Source organism: Gnatocerus cornutus, chromosome 1, assembly GCF_029298725.1.
Source record: "Gnatocerus cornutus isolate USDA-ARS CGAHR chromosome 1, icGnaCorn1.1, whole genome shotgun sequence".
NCBI classification, from domain to species: domain Eukaryota; kingdom Metazoa; phylum Arthropoda; class Insecta; order Coleoptera; family Tenebrionidae; genus Gnatocerus; species Gnatocerus cornutus.
The window spans coordinates 30137012-30155278 of NC_142233.1; the positions used below are offsets into that span (position 1 = coordinate 30137012).

Below are 18267 nucleotides of genomic sequence, written 5' to 3' on the forward strand. Positions count from 1 at the left end.
CTAAAACCCAATTTTATTTGTTGTTTTGCGAGTATGCAACCAACTATACACGTCGAGTTAATTTGTATATACAGAATGGCAAAGAAACTTTTCTTGCATTTTTAACACGTGAAGAATCCAAGTTTTCATACTCCGAGCTTCTCTGGGTGTCCTGCAATCAAGGGCGTTTTTAATAAATGACTCAGCAATCTTACCAGACTTACAAAATGAATCGTTCCGACGAGCAATTAATTTTTCATTATGGAATTGACATGACAAAGTGTGTAAGCACAAAACTACAACTGAAATTGTGCAGAACACGTTTTCATTACTGTAATGCTGAAAAATTTATTAAGTTGCGCTTAATAACACTCATTATTTTCTCATTATTGTAATAAATTTACACGAATTACTTAAGTTCATGTTAAAGCGCATCTATATAGCTATTTAGAGCGTTTAATGTGATTACAACTAATTTAAGAAAGAATCGATTAGCTTGGGGGGCGTTTGTGACTGCCTCTGTGTTGCCGCCGCCCATGGTAACAAAGGTGGTAATTAAAGAACAAACAGCACGCTACAGCTCTGACGATTCATAATTCCAAAAATAACGACTTGTGTATGAAACCCTTTTTATATTATCAAAGAGCATTGCATACAGTAATGAATGTTTAATTTCAGGACGCCACACGTCAAAATGGGCTGAAGCCGCGGTTTTTCTGGAGGCAGCAGTTCCAAAATAAATAATAGGTGAGTACGGACCATTTCACTGACGCCCGTGATGCCAAGATAATTTCTCCACAAAGCATAGCCACCTTAGCGACGCGTTTTTTCTCGCAAAATTTCGTTTTTTTACATTGACTTTATAACAAACGTGAAAAATTGACAGAATCGGTAAATTTCAAATCAAATCGATCAACAAAGACCTCTTATTGATCTTACAACGGCCCTTTGCAGTACAGTGGATTGGAAATGGATAAAGAAAATGGAAAGGGCACCGAAGGTAATTCTGGTTCCAGCAAAGTATCAAATCCCAATGATCCAGCGTCTTTACTCGATGCCAGCAGTCTCTTCGGAGGTAAGAGATCCACCGAAATTGCCATGATTTTGTTAATGTGGTTTTTGTTATTCCAGCTTACTGGCCACGGGGCGATGCAAATTCTGCCAACACCGCGAATATTTTTGCGGCCGGAGGCGGTTTCGGTTTACCGCCCCATCCGTCGCTTCCTTTTGGTATGTTGCCGCCGACAACGGGACGCGGAATGCCCTCCTATCCCACCACCACTGGCGCGGCGGCGGCCTACAGCAACGCCTATACTAACACTCTCTCGGTGGCGGCGAGTCAAGCCGCCAGTTTAGGGATACCAGCTGCAAGTAAGTAAACAAAGGGAAAAAGGCAACTCGAGCAAATTGCTAGATCTCTTCTGTTATTTCTACGCTGTTCATCAATTTGTCTTCAATTGGCTCGTTTTGTCTTCAATTATGTAAAGATGTTTGTATGAATATGTAAAGGGACTGGGGAAGGGCCCCCTTCCATAACGACATTAAGACATATAATAATTCCATAAAAGCTCCTCTAGTTAAAGGTTCTTTCATTGTTCGTTCAAAGCTAGAAATATAAAATATTATTATGCTTATCAACATTGAAAATGGCGGGAAGTTCGAAATTTAAATATTGACTATGAGACGTCAACTGTAAACGATAAAAGTTCCCTGCCTATTTTTAGAATATTTTCTATTTTGGGCGTTTACATTCAGCTAGACTAGACGATGGTACAGTGTTCCGGAAATAGGACCAATGCATAATCCATGTCTTAAATTTTTAAAAGGACACTATTGTATGGCATATAATGACATGGAAGTATCTTCTAAACGACGGTTTTGCCTGCTAGTTCACAGGTAAATAATGTATCCGGCAATGCCCCTGATAGAAATTATATTTGCTTCTTATCGATCTGACCTTTTCGTGAGAGGTAATTAACGCAGGAGGTATAACTTCATAAACCTCACCTCAACCTCTGTTTCTGATTGACCTATTGCCATTTCTTGCCGGGGTAAATTATTTTCACTCTAATCGTTCCAGTGGAATTAAATTCGAATGAAGTTCGATTTAATCTTTCGTAGTTGTAGCTATTAATTGGGGGAGGACTAATCCCGAAAAAGTTGTGGGCTAAATTCGATTTACCCGCGTAAATCAACAGGTTATCAGAGATTTTTCTGGGCTCTTTCAACCTGGATTGCCTTTTTCTGGAGGTAAATGTCGTTTAGTATGTGGTTTGTGTCGTTCCGTGAACGTTCCGGGTTCATCTGGGTGAAGTATTACGGCAAATGTAATTCATTTATTGATCTACTTTTCTCCCTCCAGTTGTGTCAGGCTGCACACACAAAGACTGTATAAAGGTCATAATTCATCCCTTGTAAAATACAAAACGTATTGAATTTACTACGGAAAAACCTGCAGAAATCATGGTAAATCAATGTGTGTTAGGAATTAAAGTTGTGTCGTTAAAAACTGTTGTCACAGGATAATCGTCCTTTCGTCCTGGCTCGCTCGTAACCTCACTTTTCTATCCTTACTACCCCCTTGTTTGTACCTTTCGATGTTTATAAATAGGACCCCTATACTTCCAACTTTGGACAAAACTAAAGATGTTCTTCCTATTGTATTGATTATTGTGTATTAAAATCGCTGCGTTGCAGGCGCCGCGTGGTGGTCGATGGCGTCCCATTTGGCGGCCCAGGATTACCTGGCACGTCTTCAAGCAACGGGCCTAAACTTCCCAACTCTCAGCTCTCCAGCTGATCTTCAGTACGCTTCCTTGGGCTTACCACCTCATTCATCTCACCACAAGTCGAAGACATCCAAAAGCAGCTCTTCGCCATTATCCAAATCCAAGGACACCAAACTACCATCACCAAAGCTGGATGGACGAGACAATTCCATCAAGAGCAACTCGTCCATGCAAAATTCCAAATCTTCAGGGAAGTACCCATCATCAAATCTCAACTTACCGGGCGTAAAATTGCCGAATAGTGGCGAAAAAAAGTCGAAAGTGAACGATTTAAATTATTTGAAGCCGATGGACAAGAAGACGAGTGCTGTTAGTTCGGGTGTTAAAGTGTCGTCGTCGTCGTCGCCGAGTATCTTCACCAGTCCGTTGAGCTTGGCCAGTAATTATGACAAAATAAGTGGCGCAAATACGCTTAGTACTCAAAGTTCCAGTGATAGTATTAGTGGCAACAGTCTGCCGCCCAGCAGCATCTTAAGGTGAGTCCGCAAGAACTGTAACTTCTTAAGAAAATCGATATTGGGTTTCTGAAGCCGTTTTTGTTCCTTCAGGAATTGTTTCTTTTTCGTTAAATCAATAGCGCGTTACATAAACTTTGCCCTTTGTAGTGTGAGTTTTTGTTTCATCAATTGCTTTGTTTAACTCTTAAGTGGGAATAAGAAAAAAATTACGCGCATGGCCACAAAGAAATTTAGCTTATTAGACCACAGGAAATTATTCAATCTTTAGTTATAAAAACACGGAAGTGTTTTCTTAGCACTTGAAGAAGCGCACTTTAGTTCCCTTTAATTTGGATAATGTAGATTCAGAGCCACAACAGAATTTTTAATTAAATTTTACAATTTCGCGGGTCAAATTTTAACGTTGGTAAAACTAAATTTACTAAAATTGTTGCGTGACAATTCGCATTTGACTAAAAGTCATACTGGATTAAGTATTCTGTCAATACTCTCATTTGTTATGATGATTTAAGATTTACCACATATAAGAGGGCGCAAAATTTTGAATTGAAATTACAACGCCGGTTTTTCCTTGATAAGAAAATTTCAACCGTGATATGAATTGAAATGTTGCAAATGTTTTTTATTGGAAACCTTTTAAGTTATTTTGTGGAAAAGCGCACTTTACTTGCTTCGATTAGCGTTTTTGAAATGTGCGTCTAAGCGTCTAAAATGCTATTTACAATGTCCATAAAAGTGCTGTCGTTTCATAATTGCGCAAAGAATACGAAACATACAACAGTTTTTTAAACATAGACAGTGGGACGGAAAAAAAGAGGTGTGAAATCGATTCAAAATCTCTTTACATAACAATCACATAATACCTATTAAAACAAGGCATCTAATTAATAAATCCTCAGTTTAAAAAGACATTTTATAAGATAAATTAAATCGTGTGATCACCTTATCACTACCTGATTGACATCATTCGTGGATTGATTTTGTTTTATTTACATTTCCATCAATTTTATGATCGAATTTTGTGAATGTCTTATCTTATCACGTTTGAATATTTGTTCATTTACATGTCACTATCTAAACGAAATTATTGTTCTGTGTCAATACTGATCACTCTTATTTGATAATAGCGCTGCGCTTGAAGGAAACAGGTGAGAAATCCTTACGGCTTAAGACTAACCCAACTGTGTTTTGACTCCCTTTTTTCTTTATAGTGATCCAAATTCGATACTTGGCGGCGTTCGTTTGCCCCCCGATACCGAGATTATCAAATATACCTCATCAATCGTTGGGCCTAAAATACCAGGAACGACAAACCGAGGTCGAAAAAAGACGATTTCTTTAGATCCACCGTCAGTGAGCGTGCATCCCTCGCATTCAAGCACAGGAATGTTGATCGAACGAAGCAACAAACGTCCAAAGTTAACAGTAAGTTGCTTAATTACATGTAGATAGTGTCAAACATGATTGACGATAGGATCAGCAAGATGTTAGCTCGCCGCCTACCTCTGCGAATGACAGGGTGGAAGTCATTAAATTACCAGCGACCAACGGGAGTCCTTCAGGAATTTCCGTTCCTTCGTTCAACAGTACTGAAGTCACAGGAGACACTCCGTTGAATCTGTCTCTCAAGCCGAGCACGTCAACGAATAGTACTAGTTCTTCGCTGAATTCGTTAAGCAACATGTCGGCCAACATCGGCGTAGATAGGATATGTAAGTGCGAACTTAAAAAGTCAACAATGTATCTAATCAAAGTATCAATTGCGGAGTCACGAGGAATTCGTCATGATCAGATTTATAGTTTTTGTGTTTTTGTTGTTCAGCTCGTCGTAAGCCAGGCCCGAAACCCCGCCGCGTTGTCCCTTCAGCCACGCAGTTGCCTCCAGGAGCTCCTAGCGCGTCCTTGGCCCAACTGTTCGCAGCCGCCGATTCCCCGAGACCACCTAGTCGTAACGAAGGCTCGGACGGCGGCAGTTCTACTTCCTCAACATGTGCATCTTCAGCTCCAACCACTGCCTCCACGACAGTTCCCACGATGTCCATGGCCAACCACAAAGAGGGTAGACCGAGGAATCTCGGTCGTGGTGTTAGTAAACCTAAAAAGAATACAGTAGCTTCTTTATTAGCACAGAGTAGAGCGTTAGGTGTGTATTAAACGGTGTTCTGTTGAGATTGTAGGTGATTTAGGTGAGATTTTAGGTATTAAACCAATGCCTATTTTGGATCCCAACGCTTCTATGAATCAGCAGATGAATCTTTTGAAGTCAAATATATTGGCTGCACAGCAGTATATTTCTGAAGCAGGTGGTGACGAAAAAGCTTTAAATAAATTTTTGCAGGAAAAATTCAGGGGTACTTTAAGTGATTCTAGTACTGTTGATGCCTCCACTGATTCTGATAACCTTACTGATTCTAATCATACAGATTCAGAAATGGAGATTGAAGTCACCACCAAAAAACAAAAACAGTACGACGAACGCGCCTTAAGAGTGCCCCTGGACAAAGGTAAACACAACACTCTCCACCTATCTGATACTAACCGTTAACTATACAGGGTGGAAGCGGGAAACCATCATCCGAGGTCTGACGAAGAGTGGTGGCATCAAAGGCGACGTCACCTACATTGCCCCTGATTCTGCAAACAAATTCAAACAGATGTCAGATGTCACACAGGTACCACACCACCCTTTCTTATTATTTTCCTAATATTGTACTCGCAGTACCTGGAATACCAAAAGAGCGCCGACTTGACGAAAGAGAACTTTACGTTCAGCTGTCGAGTCATCTTGGGAGACTACCTGCAACCGGCGCCCCCGGAAATGGTAGCGGAAGTAGGAGAATACATTTATCTCACCGAAGAAGACGTCAATAGAAGGTAAAGACATGACAGAGCGTACAGACAGTCTAAATCAGTCTCCTTCAGGTTGGAAGAACTGAAAACTGCAATGAGAACAAGTTTGCCGGTCGAACAACGAATAGAAATGGCCCGAAAGCAGCAGGCGGCTCGCGCGGCGGCCCGAATGGACCGCGAGCAAGCACGTCTAGCTAAAGAGATCGAAAGATCTGAGCGTCAAGAAGCTGCCCGAAGAGATCGTGAAGCTCGATCTCAGCAGCTCCTGGAGGTATGAATCTTTCGTTAATTTGAAATAGACATCCTATAAAGGTAACGGTCGTTGTTTACCGCAACCGTCATTTTTATTAAGGCAGTTTTTTTGATTTTTTTTGTGAAGGTATAGTATTTTTTTTAAAAAGGGTCGAAAACGGCTAGCGTTCACGCTCGAACAGAAAATTCAGATAATATCGGAAATCGAAGGTGGAAAAACGAAATCGGACGTATCTCGGGAGCTCGGTTTGGCTAGTTCGACTGTAGCCACCATATGGAAGAATCGTGATAATATACTAAACGCCTATAGCTCTGAAAACTTGGGGCGCTGTCACAGTCCCAATAATAACGATTTGTACATTCCCGATATTGCGATGGTATGTCAGTAATTTTCAGACAGAAACAAACGAAATAGGTGTCAGGTGTTCAACAAAAAACTAACAAGTGCTTGGCACTTTTAGTAGTGTTTTACATGCCATCTCAGATTAGCTCTAACCAACTTATCAATGCAATAACATTCTTTAAGTCATCCCAGTTTACAGCTTACGTCGTCATCATTGCATTTACCTTTTTTTACTATGCCTTCACCAGATTTTACGTCATTTGCATGGTATTTTTCGAATATAATGCTTAAGCGCATGTCTTAATAACTTCATTTTTTATTTTATCATCGAGAGGGCATTTCATAACTTTCAAGTTGCGAAATGTTCTCTCACTTTTTGTTATATGTGATGATGTTGTAACGTGTTGCATGACAGGCTAAAAGAAAACGCCAGGAGGAACTCGAAAAACACAGACACGAGGAACAACAACGAAAACAACAGGTAAATGATTTTCTTTCTTTTGAGCTTGACAACGCTGGTTTCCTACTTTTTGGCTCCTCCAATTTATCTGTATTCTTTCATTTCAGGAGAGAGAATTCAAAAGACAACAAGCTGCCATGTTGAAAGAACAGGTAAAATTATTAATACCACTGATGCTTTCTTGCTTCTTTGTGTGTACAAATTTCTTTTCACGTAATAATCATTCATTTGTGTTTACAAGTAGCCGTTTGTGTTACATTTCCAGATTTGTTTTGTCAATTTAACTTGTGTTCGTACGTGTGCATTTATTGTCATTTGTGGCTTGTGTATATACTGTGATGCTGTTTTTCTCCGTAGATGTACATACAGGAGATCAGTAAACAGCGAGAAATTCTCTACACTGTTGAGTTGGTATGGATATGTATCTAATATGAGTGTCTATCTTCCTCATTCATCATCCACTTTAATTTCGTGTTTACTTGGCTTGTCTGCTTCTAAATTTGCTTCGATTTGTTTTTTGTGCTAATCCGTTTCGTACGAGCTAACGTTTCTAATAACAAAGGTTTATAATACTGGTAACATTTTCGCTCTGTGTCTTAACTAAAAGCTTAAAGAGTTAAGTTATAAAGAGTTTTAGACCGAAACAAGGACATTTTCGACAATCGTTCATTATTTAAAATAATCAAAAATGTCAAAACTAAACTCAGTTTTCTATTTTTGAAATTGTACAGTGATCAATTGAATTATTTAGTAGGCTGGCACTTTACAAACGTGTGTCTGAACTTGACGTTCAGACATGTAACAGGCCAACTACATAAATAATTCAATTGGTCGCACTGTACTTTTAAAACGCAATAAAAAGTTTACTTAATTCATCACAAAGCAGCGACTTTTGCAACTTTGTTTATTTTAAATGCAGTTTTTGTGAAGTAAAAACGTTTAAAAGTTCCCGATTTCGAAGGACTCTCTTGCTCCGCTTTACTAATTTTATTTTACGTATTAATCAGTGACTTCAATCACTCTCCAGAAAACAGCATGATTTTCGCCCCTATTTCCCCCTTCATTCTCTAACTGCTGTTTTTCTCCAGGAACGGGAACGTCGCCGCCAACACATGGCCCTGGTAAAGGCCCTAGAAAACCGTCGCAAACTCGAGGAAAGAGAGCGCAAAAAGCAACAACTCCTAGCCGAGAAGCAAGCGAACAAAGAGAAGAAACTAGAACAAAGAAAAGTGGAAATGGAGATCCTCTCCGAACTAAGAAAGCCATGTGAAGACTTGGAGCTCGACCAGAAACCTCTTCCCGAGTACGACAGGATTCCTGGATTGAAACTACCAGGGAAAGCGTTCGCGGATGTTTTGATGGTGTTTGAGTTTTTGCACAATTTCGGGGAAACTCTTGGTTTCGATATGGAGTCTTTGCCGACTCTGGATTCTCTACAACTAGCTTTAATGCCTAATGAAAACTCTTCCGAAGCTGAGGAAGAGCTTTTTTCTGTGATGACACATTTACTAGTCTGCGCGATAGAAGATCCCGGGATTCCGAATCCGGCACGTCATACCACGATTTTAGGGCAAAGTTTAAGACAGGCTGATATTACTCACGCGAATTTGTCGGAGATCTTGAGGATTTACTTGTACGCGAATGCTACCGGTGAGGTCAAAGCTTTAACAGGAGTCCATTTTGAAAGAGATCGAGAGAAACGAGTGGCCGATCATCACCAAAACGACAACGAAATGCAACAAACCTCTTGTGGCAAGAACTCTCAGTACTACGAATTGCTACACGAGAACGCGACGTGGAAATTATCCGACATGTTGAAGGACAAACCGTTTATGGCGTTGTCACCGACTTGTAAAGCTGAGATCCTCGCATTCTTATGCAACGAGCTTCTACAGAACAAAGCGGTGATACGACAAATTGAAAGCTCTCTAGAATGTGTCGCTCAACAGAAGAAAGAAAAGTGGCTGCTGGACACTAAAATTAGAAAGTACGTTCACTAAAACTTCCTTGTTTTGTCTTAACATGTCTTTGTAGGTTACGAATGCTCCACAGCCGGAAAGTGAGAACGGAAGCTGTTGAGAAGGCTCAGACCAAAGCAGACGGCGAAGGTCCCGAAGGTAACGTTGACTCTCCTTCTTTGCATAAAGACGACCTTTTGGACGACGAAGACAACGAAATGAGCGAGAATGAAAGCGTGGGGACCCAACCTGAAGAGGTACTGGTAAATCCAATTATTACCACTTCTAAATCTTGTTTAACAGGAAGAAGACAACAAGTTGTCCGGCGAAGAACTCGGGAAGAAACTAGAAAAACTAGTGAAGACTTCCGAAATTCAGCTACAGACTTTGAACTCGGCAACGCACCAACTCCGCGCGACTTGCTACGGTCAGGATCGCTACTGGCGCCGCTACTGGAGTCTCTCGAAAGCTGGAGGCATCTTCGTGGAAGGAATGGAGTCCGCCGAGCCTGAAGTCCTTTTGGAGCAAATTCAGTACGACCAATCTAAAGAGACCATCAACAGTATCAACGATATTAACAATCTCATGAGTAAAGTGGAGAACATCAACGATACCAACGTCGATAAAGAAGTGAGTAATATCGTCGGTGTCAATGAGATCGTCGAGAAGGATCCAATCAAGACGAACAACAATGAAAATGAGCACAGGAAGACCCCGAACCGATTGGATGTGTGCGAAAATGGCGAAATTATGGATAAGAGCGAGCGCAACTTGGCCGAACTGAGAAAGAGCGTGGACGATATAGTACAAAACTTGGAACGAAATATAGAGATAGAAAAAGAAAAGCTTAGACAAGAATCTCAGGACAATAAGCTAAGCAATCACGTGGATGAACAAGTCAAGTCTGAACCCAGTGATATAGAGCCTATAGGCAATAAAAAGTTCAACTTGTTTGAAAAACTCGGGCAGTGCATGGAGCGTGAAAACAAGTCCGAAGAGGACCTGAAAGCAGAAGTTAAAGCTGAAGTGAAAGAAGAATTGAAGAATGAGATTCTGAACGAACTGAAAAGCGAAATTAAAAGTGAGAAGAGCGAAGATGAGAAATCGAACGAAAGTGAGCATAAATGGTTCAGCATTCTCAATAAGGAGGGCAATTGTGATGGTGTGTATTTGACAGCCGGAAATCGATGGGATAATGGAGTGGGAGCGTGTACCCGAGACAACCTCACTGAATTAAAAATCCCAGTTTTCCCACCTCCTGGTTCAAATTCCTCGGTGAATTATCACAGTTTGTGCGACAGTCCTGCGCCGCTTCAAATGACCGCTGAAGAAAGTGTTCAATTGGAACACATCAAAAAGCACGGGATGCCCAAACCCGGTGACAAGAAGTCCGTACCTGTTGATAAACGGTACGGATGGTGGAGAGTTTCTGATCCTGAACAACTCAAAGAAGTGTTGGATAATCTCCACGTGCGAGGAGCTAGAGAGAAGGAGTTGAAGAGGACTTTCATTAGTATTATGCAGGCCATGTATGAACGCCAAGGGAAATTATACATTGATGAAGGCCAGAAGGATTTGATCGAGTTGTCGCTCGAAGGTTTGGAAAGTGTGAAGTTCATGGACGGTGGAGCGCCTTTTCCTGACGAGCCGGGCGAGTGGAGCCAAGCTATAGCACACAGAGTTGATCTCTTTTTGCTAGAACAAGTAAGTTTTTCAGGGTTTTTCAGCACGTTTTATTGTGAATTTTAAGGTGGAGGCGTTGGAAGACAAAGTCGCTAGCGCCAGCATGCAGATCAAAGGTTGGAAAATCCCAAACAGGGACGTCCAGGACATTCCTCCAAACGAAGTAGTTCCGCTGGTCCGGGATCGCTTATGCTCGCTCGAAGTGAACATTGAGCGTCGTTATCTCAAACCACCGTTGGGCAATAAGTGAGTAGCTATCTAACGAACTTCCGGAACTAAAACGTGGTTGTAGGCCGACATGCCTCAACATCTCCAGTTCTGGAGAACAGAGCTCAACGGCGGGTCAAGAATCCGGTGGAAGTACACCGTCGTCGAATCAACCCGTTGCAGATCCCAACGAGATTCCTAAAGGATTAGCTGTTTGGCGAGAGGCTGTGAATAGAGCCCAAACATCGGCTCAGTTAGCGATGTGTCTCTACTCGCTAGAATCTTCCATCGCTTGGGACAAGAGTATCATGAAAGCTGTGAGCTCCTCTGATGTTTTTAATAAACTGAGAGCCCGCAAATATAACAGCAAGCTCAGTGTGGGTGCTTGTGCTTCTTTTAGTTTTTAGTTTGCACTAAATTTCAATGTGTGGTGAAAATTTTAAAAACCCTCTAGTGACTAACTGCATGGGATTTGCATGAGATTTTTAGTAAACTTTACTGTTTTTTCACCACATATTTATCTTACATTATCAGTTTGTATTAAATTATCGCAACAGCTCGACTTTTAACTAATTTTAGTGGCTGTGTGCACAGATTTATTACATTACTAATTTTTTAGCTCAAATTAGGATTAACAGAGTTCCAAAAATCGTTGTTTTATTACAGAACTGCCAGTTTTGCCACAGTGGCGACAACGAAGACAAACTTTTACTGTGTGATGGTTGCGATAAGGGCTATCATACGTACTGCTTTAAACCGAAGATGGATAATATTCCTGACGGAGATTGGTACGTATTTAAATCGAAATAAATTCGTAAAAAAATAACGTAAACGATAGGTATTGCCACGAATGCGTAAATAAAGCCACCGGTGAGCGAAACTGCATAGTTTGCGGCAAAAAGCCATCAACAACGGGAACTCGCTTGATTCTGTGCGAGCTTTGCCCCCGCGCTTACCACACGGACTGCATCAATCCCGTGATGCACAAAGTTCCTCGTGGCAAATGGTACTGCTCAAAGTGCATATCGAAAAAACCACAGAAGAAAATGCGTAAAAACCACACCAAACCGAATAAGCAGGATAGTGAGCTGTCCGATCATCCTCCTTCTAGGTTTGTAGAGAAATCAGTGGTCAATTTAAGACTAATTTCTTTGGTGTAGTCCCGCGCCATCTCATAGTTCTGTCACAACCAATGAAGATCAGGGAACAACGAATTGTAATCAGAGTGATGTATCCAACTCGAGTCTCGGCAATGTAGGCTCTCCGTCCACGCAAACTTCCAAGAAGGACCGCGTATCGAAAAAGTTACTTAAAGAACTAGCTCCTTGTAAGGCCATCTTAGAAGATCTCGAATGTCACGATGATGCATGGCCGTTTCTTCTCCCGGTAAACACGAAACAGTTTCCAACGTACAAGAAAATCATTAAGACTCCGATGGATTTATCTACGATTAAGAAGAAGTTATACGACGTCAGGTTTGTATGATTTTTTCTGGGAACTATATAGAATGTGGATGTTACAGTTATAAGTCCAAGGAAGAATTCTGCTTGGATGTTAGACAAATCTTCAACAACTGCGAAGTGTTTAACGAAGACGACAGTCCTGTGGGTAAAGCTGGTCATTGTATGCGACAATTTTTCGAAGCTCGATGGAACGAGCTTTGTGTTTCCAACAGTTGAGGATTGCTTTACCAAAAAAGACCTTATCATCGACGAACGAGGCCTCCGGAAAACAGTGTTTAAATTGCATCAAGGTGTGATGAACTTTTTTAATTTGTACTGTTGCGGTTTCTAAAAACAATACAGGTATTTCCAGTGTGTGATATTGACTTTGAAATGTATACTTGAGCTTCTTATTGTTCATAAATTGTAATTATTTGTATACAAAAAAAATTCTTGGAATTTGCGCATCACTTAACTTTGTTGACTTAAGAAATTGTGATTTTTAGGTTGGTTTCTCAGCTTGTATTAATTTGTATTTTTGATATTCTGTACTTTTTTATTTAATTATTTATTTAGAATAATACCTTTGTTCATAAAATTCAACGATCTTTATTTATTTATTTTTTATTCAAGTGATTTTACTTAGGTTTGTTCTTAACGAATTATGTTTTAGTTGCATTTGACTACAACATAGAGTAAGAAAGTTTGTATAAAATGTAAAAATTTCCTTGACACTGCATCGCTCAACTTTAAATTAAATGTCTCTCTAGGCTATTATGAAATGTTTTTATGTAAGCTGAACATAGTTCTCAAAACGAAAGAATGTATTTAATAAATGTGTTTGGTAGGCTAGTTCTCTGCAGATGAAAATGCAGCTCATAGAACTAGGTTATGTATTTTAATGTAAGATATTTATATTAATTATATTTACTTATAAATGTTGTTCTGGTATTCTTTAAACTCCCAAATCCAATTCAACACCTAAAAATGACTTTGAAATTATTTGTTGTGCTGCTAATGCAATTAATTTTTTACATGATGTAATGACTACATTTTAGTTCAAATTAAATTGTGTACTGTAAGATAATTACACAAGAGCCCAATTCAAATAAATTTGTATACTTTAAGTGGAAATTTTTGAAAATTTGACACGAAATTGCACCAATAGGCGGCTGATTCCATCACAAACCACGTACGTTTCGTAGGTCACGTGGCTATGATTCACAAGTTAAGTGGGAAATATAAAAATTGTTTGTCTCTTTGGGTCATATTTTTGTTTAAATCTCACTTTCGGGCTTTATTACAATGTATTGAGCAATTAACGTAAATGGTGTGCTACTCAAATAAAAGTGTTACAAAATTTGAGCCATAATTGAGGTTATGTTTATATGAGAACTTTGGAAATAATTTATCAATTTCCAATAATGGAAGCAAGCCAAACGCAGCAAATAAATGTGCACCGAAAAATGCTGGCTGCATCAATATGCAGTATTCTCATGGAAAACGGTTTTGAATCTGCAGACAAGGAATGCGTTGGAACCCTTACAGAGATGATACAGTGTTGTAAGTTTCATTTCCTTCGTGTATTCAAGTTCTAATTAATTTTTTAGTTTTATCAGAAGTGGGCTCTCTGTCAAAGAGTTATTGTGAACTCAGCGGCCGCTCTGAGCCACTTGTAGCAGATGTGATCTTAGCTTTTGTGGAAATGGGGCACAACTTCAATGATTTGATGGTTTATACCAAGGGAATGAAACATTCGGTGTTGCCACCACTGCAGCCCCAACAGCCCCAAAAACAATTGAATATGTTGCCAGCTGGATCAAAGCACCCTTTACCACCTTACATTCCGCAGCATTTGCCTCAATTTCCTGACCCCCATGCGTACGTTAGGACGCCGGTACGTTTTGGATTGGTACGGAAAGGATTTATAGATAATTTGTTGATTTTTAGACACACAAGCAGCCTATTATTGACTATGAGTCAGTGAGGGAGAAGGCCGCAATTCAGAAGAAAGATGTTGAGAAAGCTCTTACTAAATACCTTGCTAAAACTAGTTCCACTCATAATTTGTTTGACACAGATGAGGCCAACATATTTCCATGTATTTTAACTTCTTTATTTTTTTTATTGTTCTCATGTTACAATTTTAGTGATTGCGTTGAAACCTACTTACCCCCCTTATCTGAGCGCTCTTCTTCCCCAAGATCAAATATTTGATGCTGAGGATCTAGAACATGACCACAGGAGTCAAATGATGCAACAGGCAAAAGAACAAAAGGCCAAGGAAGAGGTGGAAAATAAAGACGAAGAAGATAATGACGAGACTCTCAATGACTCAATCAAGAGTGAAGAAAATACTTCAACCAACTACATAGATAATCCATATTTAGCTGCTACCAAGCTTCCTAAGAAAGACGAAATGGACGTCACGTAATCCCCCTAAACTCATTCAATGTGACAATGTTTGTCAGATGAACTGATGATAACTTACCGTGTAAAAATATGAATTTAATCATAAAACTATAAATAACTACATATCTATAACTCTCCTCTACATAAGTGCACAAAAAACGGCAGCAATGTACAGCGATTTTTATTAAAATCGCAACAGTTTGTATGGAATCCGATATTTTGTTTTAGTGCGATTTTTAAACGGTGAAGTGGAAATATGAGACGAGTACAAGTGGTTTAAAAAGGAAAAATATCTTTAGAATTGACGGTCTATGATTGTGTTGTGGTTTTCGCGGATTTGGGATTGCTGGTGAAGGATGTGCAGGGGATCACCGATGCGCGGTTAGTTCAAGTACTTATTTTTTGTATTTTTTTTATTTCTTTTTCAAAGATTTTCTGTGATTTTTGGGTTTAAACAGTCATTGTGAAAATTGGTGCGTCTAGCTGTTGTTAGGCCATTTAAATTTGAACAATGCTTTGGGTGACAACCTACAATTAGCCACTGGAACCGAAAATGAAGATGATTGCAAATTTTATTTAATTAATTTAGGTATATCTGAGTAAAGGAAAATTATTACACCCAAACAATACGACCATTATTATTGTTAATGGTTGAAAATTCAAACGGTTTGCTTCGTACTTTTTCGAAGAAATGGTCTTTCCTAGCAACACCAAGAACCACCAATGTCGATGAACGATTTCATAAAAGTTGAAAAGTGTAAAATGCATATTCATGGATTTATTACACAAGTTTTGTAATGAATAATGTTGTTAAACGGTGAAAACGATAATTGTTATAAGGAGTCTATAAAAAGAACTTGAGCGAAACTCATTCTTTCTATTCAAGGGTAGTTTTTTGGGAATGAAATAAAACCATTAATAGTAATAAAAAAGTTTATTGTTTTCTATCTAACTATACATATAAATGATGTAACAATAAATTAAAAATCAGTCTTTACATAATCTCACTAATATACATATTAACAAAAAGTGTACAAATTTAATCCACTTCTTCTATCGTGGGTCCACCATGGCTACGTCCTCCAAAGCCACGAGCTTGCTGACCACAGCTGCCGGGCATCGGTCCACCCTGCGAACTTCCCTGGTAGAGTTTCGCCATAATCGGACTACAAACTGAAGTTAATTGTTTCTGTCTGTCTTCGTACTCTTCTTTCTCCGCCAACGTGTTTGCATCCAACCACTGCAAACAACTGTCACATTCCCTCGTGATCGTTTCTTTATCTTCGGATGATAATTTGTCGCCGCACTCGTTGGCTGCTTGTTTAACTTGGAATATGTATCCTTCCAATTGGTTTCTCGCTGCTATCCTCAACCTCTGTTTCTCATCTTCTTCTTTGTACTGCTCGGCTTCGGCCACCATCCTGTCGATGTCTTTCTGTGAGAGTCTTCCTTTGTCGTTCTTGATGACGATGTTACGAGAGTTTCCAGAGCTCGTGTCTTTCGCAGAGACGTTGAGAATGCCGTTAGCGTCTAAATCGAAAGTGACTTCGATTTTGGGAACTCCACGGGGTGCTGGAGGAATTCCCGTCAGATCGAATGTTCCTAAGCGATTGTTGTCTTTCGTCATCGCTCGTTCTCCTTCAAAGACTTGGATGGTGACGGCAGGTTGATTGTCGGCGTAGGTGGTGAAGGTTTGGGTTTGCTTGCACGGGATTCTTGCGTTGCGTTCGATGATTTTCGTCATGACTCCTCCGGCGGTTTCGATACCCAATGACAATGGAGTAACATCCACCAACAAAACGTCTTGGATCTTCGAATCGGATTCTCCACTTAAGACAGCAGCTTGGACGGCGGCACCGTAAGCAACCGCTTCGTCTGGGTTGATGGACAGGTTAAGTGGTTTACCGTTAAAATAGTTCTGGAGGAGTTGTTGAATCTTGGGAATTCTAGTCGAACCTCCGACTAAAACGATGTCGTGGATCATTCCTTTATCCATTTTCGCATCAGCTAGAGCTTTTTCTACTGGTTGTAGGGTTCCTCTGAACAAATCGGCGTTCAGTTCTTCGAATCTGGCTCTGCTGACTTTGGTATAGAAGTCTATGCCGTCGAAAAGCGCGTCGATTTCGATAGTTGCTTCGGTACTCGATGATAGAGTTCGTTTAGCTCGTTCTGCAGCTGTTCGCAGACGACGGAGAGCTCTTGCATTACTTCTCAAGTCCTTCTTGTATTTACGTTTGAATTCTTCGGCCAAATGATTGACTAATCTGTTGTCAAAATCTTCACCACCCAAGTGAGTGTCACCAGCTGTGGCCCTAACTTCAAACAGCGACCCTTCGTCGATGGTTAAAATGGAGACGTCGAACGTCCCACCTCCCAGATCGAAGATCAAAACATTTCTTTCCCCTTTAAGATTCTTATCCAAACCATAAGCCAGCGCGGCAGCTGTAGGTTCATTGATTATCCTCAGGACGTTGAGACCGGCGATGACTCCGGCGTCTTTGGTGGCTTGTCTCTGGGAGTCGTTGAAATATGCAGGGACAGTAATAACAGCGTCCTTTACTGATGTTCCCAAATACGCTTCAGCGGTTTCCTTCATCTTCGTCAACACCATCGAACTAACTTCTTCAGGTGCAAACTTCTTGATTTCACCCTTGTGTTCGATTTGAATTTTAGGTTTTCCACAATCATTGATGACTTTGAAAGGCCAATGCTTCAAATCTTCTTGTATTTTCTGATCGTCGTATCGTCGTCCAATTAAACGTTTGGCGTCGAAGATGGTGTTGTTGGGATTCATCGCAACTTGATTCTTAGCAGCATCTCCAAGAAGACGCTCGGTGTCGGTGAAGGCAACATAACTGGGTGTTGTTCTGTTACCTTGGTCGTTGGCGATGATCTCCACTTTTCCATGTTGCCAGACTCCCACACAGGAGTAGGTTGTTCCCAAGTCAATACCAATTGCTGGAACTTTCACCATTTTTGCACAGTTTTCTTTACTTTGTAATAAAACTTCACAATAATCACTGTTTATAAGAACTTTGATTGGTTAAAAATCGCTGCGTTCACTTCTATCGTTTGCTTGTGTTCGCTTTGCTTGATTCAAACTGATTATACTGGCACAGCTGGCACCGACCGCGCGTGCTTTTATATGAGCGGAGAAATTGTACTCGAACATACGCGAATATTCTCGAAGCTTCTATCAAAATCCAGAGAATTCGTTCCAATTTATTTCAATTAATTTCTAAGCTAAAGGGCTTTTTATAACAAAATGATAATCGAAATGACGAATAAACATGTAGAAACCCCAAAAGGATGTTTTTTTTATCTGCCAATGTTGAATTTTGTGAGAAATTAATGTGTTTCTAGAATGTTCTAGAGAAGCAGATTATCTCTTTTACTCGAAAAATTAGTTAAAACAACAAATGTTGTGATTGGAA

General features: G+C 40.0%; 2 protein-coding genes and 1 pseudogene across 16 annotated transcripts in view; 2 read left to right on the plus strand and 1 right to left on the minus strand.

Annotated features, from left to right (window-relative positions):
• Positions 1 to 13363, plus strand: part of tou (bromodomain adjacent to zinc finger domain 2B toutatis) — a 35919-nt gene extending 22556 nt beyond the window's left edge. The window contains exons 3-27 of one of the 15 annotated variants that reach the window (XM_088043654.1): positions 658 to 726; positions 934 to 1054; positions 1111 to 1350; positions 2677 to 3244; positions 4354 to 4374; positions 4438 to 4651; positions 4701 to 4938; positions 5049 to 5369; positions 5413 to 5730; positions 5780 to 5898; positions 5946 to 6100; positions 6149 to 6347; positions 6478 to 6705; positions 7087 to 7152; positions 7239 to 7283; positions 7489 to 7542; positions 8220 to 9118; positions 9166 to 9346; positions 9393 to 10793; positions 10840 to 11018; positions 11065 to 11356; positions 11646 to 11767; positions 11818 to 12090; positions 12140 to 12454; positions 12502 to 13363. In XM_088043654.1, the coding sequence (XP_087899780.1) occupies positions 949 to 1054; positions 1111 to 1350; positions 2677 to 3244; positions 4354 to 4374; positions 4438 to 4651; positions 4701 to 4938; positions 5049 to 5369; positions 5413 to 5730; positions 5780 to 5898; positions 5946 to 6100; positions 6149 to 6347; positions 6478 to 6705; positions 7087 to 7152; positions 7239 to 7283; positions 7489 to 7542; positions 8220 to 9118; positions 9166 to 9346; positions 9393 to 10793; positions 10840 to 11018; positions 11065 to 11356; positions 11646 to 11767; positions 11818 to 12090; positions 12140 to 12454; positions 12502 to 12658 (6711 nt within the window). In that variant the 5' untranslated portion in view covers positions 658 to 726; positions 934 to 948 and the 3' untranslated portion in view covers positions 12659 to 13363. Of the gene's footprint in view, positions 1 to 657; positions 727 to 933; positions 1055 to 1110; positions 1351 to 2338; positions 2446 to 2676; positions 3245 to 4353; positions 4375 to 4437; positions 4652 to 4700; positions 4939 to 5048; positions 5370 to 5412; positions 5731 to 5779; positions 5899 to 5945; positions 6101 to 6148; positions 6348 to 6477; positions 6706 to 7086; positions 7153 to 7238; positions 7284 to 7488; positions 7543 to 8219; positions 9119 to 9165; positions 9347 to 9392; positions 10794 to 10839; positions 11019 to 11064; positions 11357 to 11645; positions 11768 to 11817; positions 12091 to 12139; positions 12455 to 12501 lie in introns of those variants that run through there. The other 14 variants (XM_088043684.1, XM_088043663.1, XM_088043678.1 and 11 more) reach the window with 14 other exon arrangements.
• Positions 13364 to 13609: 246 nt separating this feature from the next.
• On the plus strand, positions 13610 to 15862 carry Taf8 (TBP-associated factor 8). Its single transcript, XM_088043435.1, has 4 exons — positions 13610 to 13984; positions 14032 to 14318; positions 14372 to 14522; positions 14572 to 15862. Exons 1-4 carry the CDS (start codon positions 13810 to 13812, stop codon positions 14853 to 14855), a joined length of 897 nt encoding a protein of 298 aa, XP_087899561.1. The 5' UTR covers positions 13610 to 13809; the 3' UTR covers positions 14856 to 15862.
• Positions 15753 to 17935, minus strand: LOC148181499 (heat shock protein 70 A1 pseudogene; annotated as a pseudogene).
• Between the last annotated feature and the right edge of the window lie 332 nt (positions 17936 to 18267).

Coding starts and splice junctions, on each gene's coding strand:
- Taf8 (XM_088043435.1), top strand. CDS start 13,810: ATGAGAACTTTGGAAATAATTTATCAATTTCCAATAATGGAAGCAAGC. Junction 13,985..14,031: donor TACAGAGATGATACAGTGTT/GTAAGTTTCATT, acceptor TTAATTTTTTAG/TTTTATCAGAAGTGGGCTCT. Junction 14,523..14,571: donor TGAGGCCAACATATTTCCAT/GTATTTTAACTT, acceptor TTACAATTTTAG/TGATTGCGTTGAAACCTACT.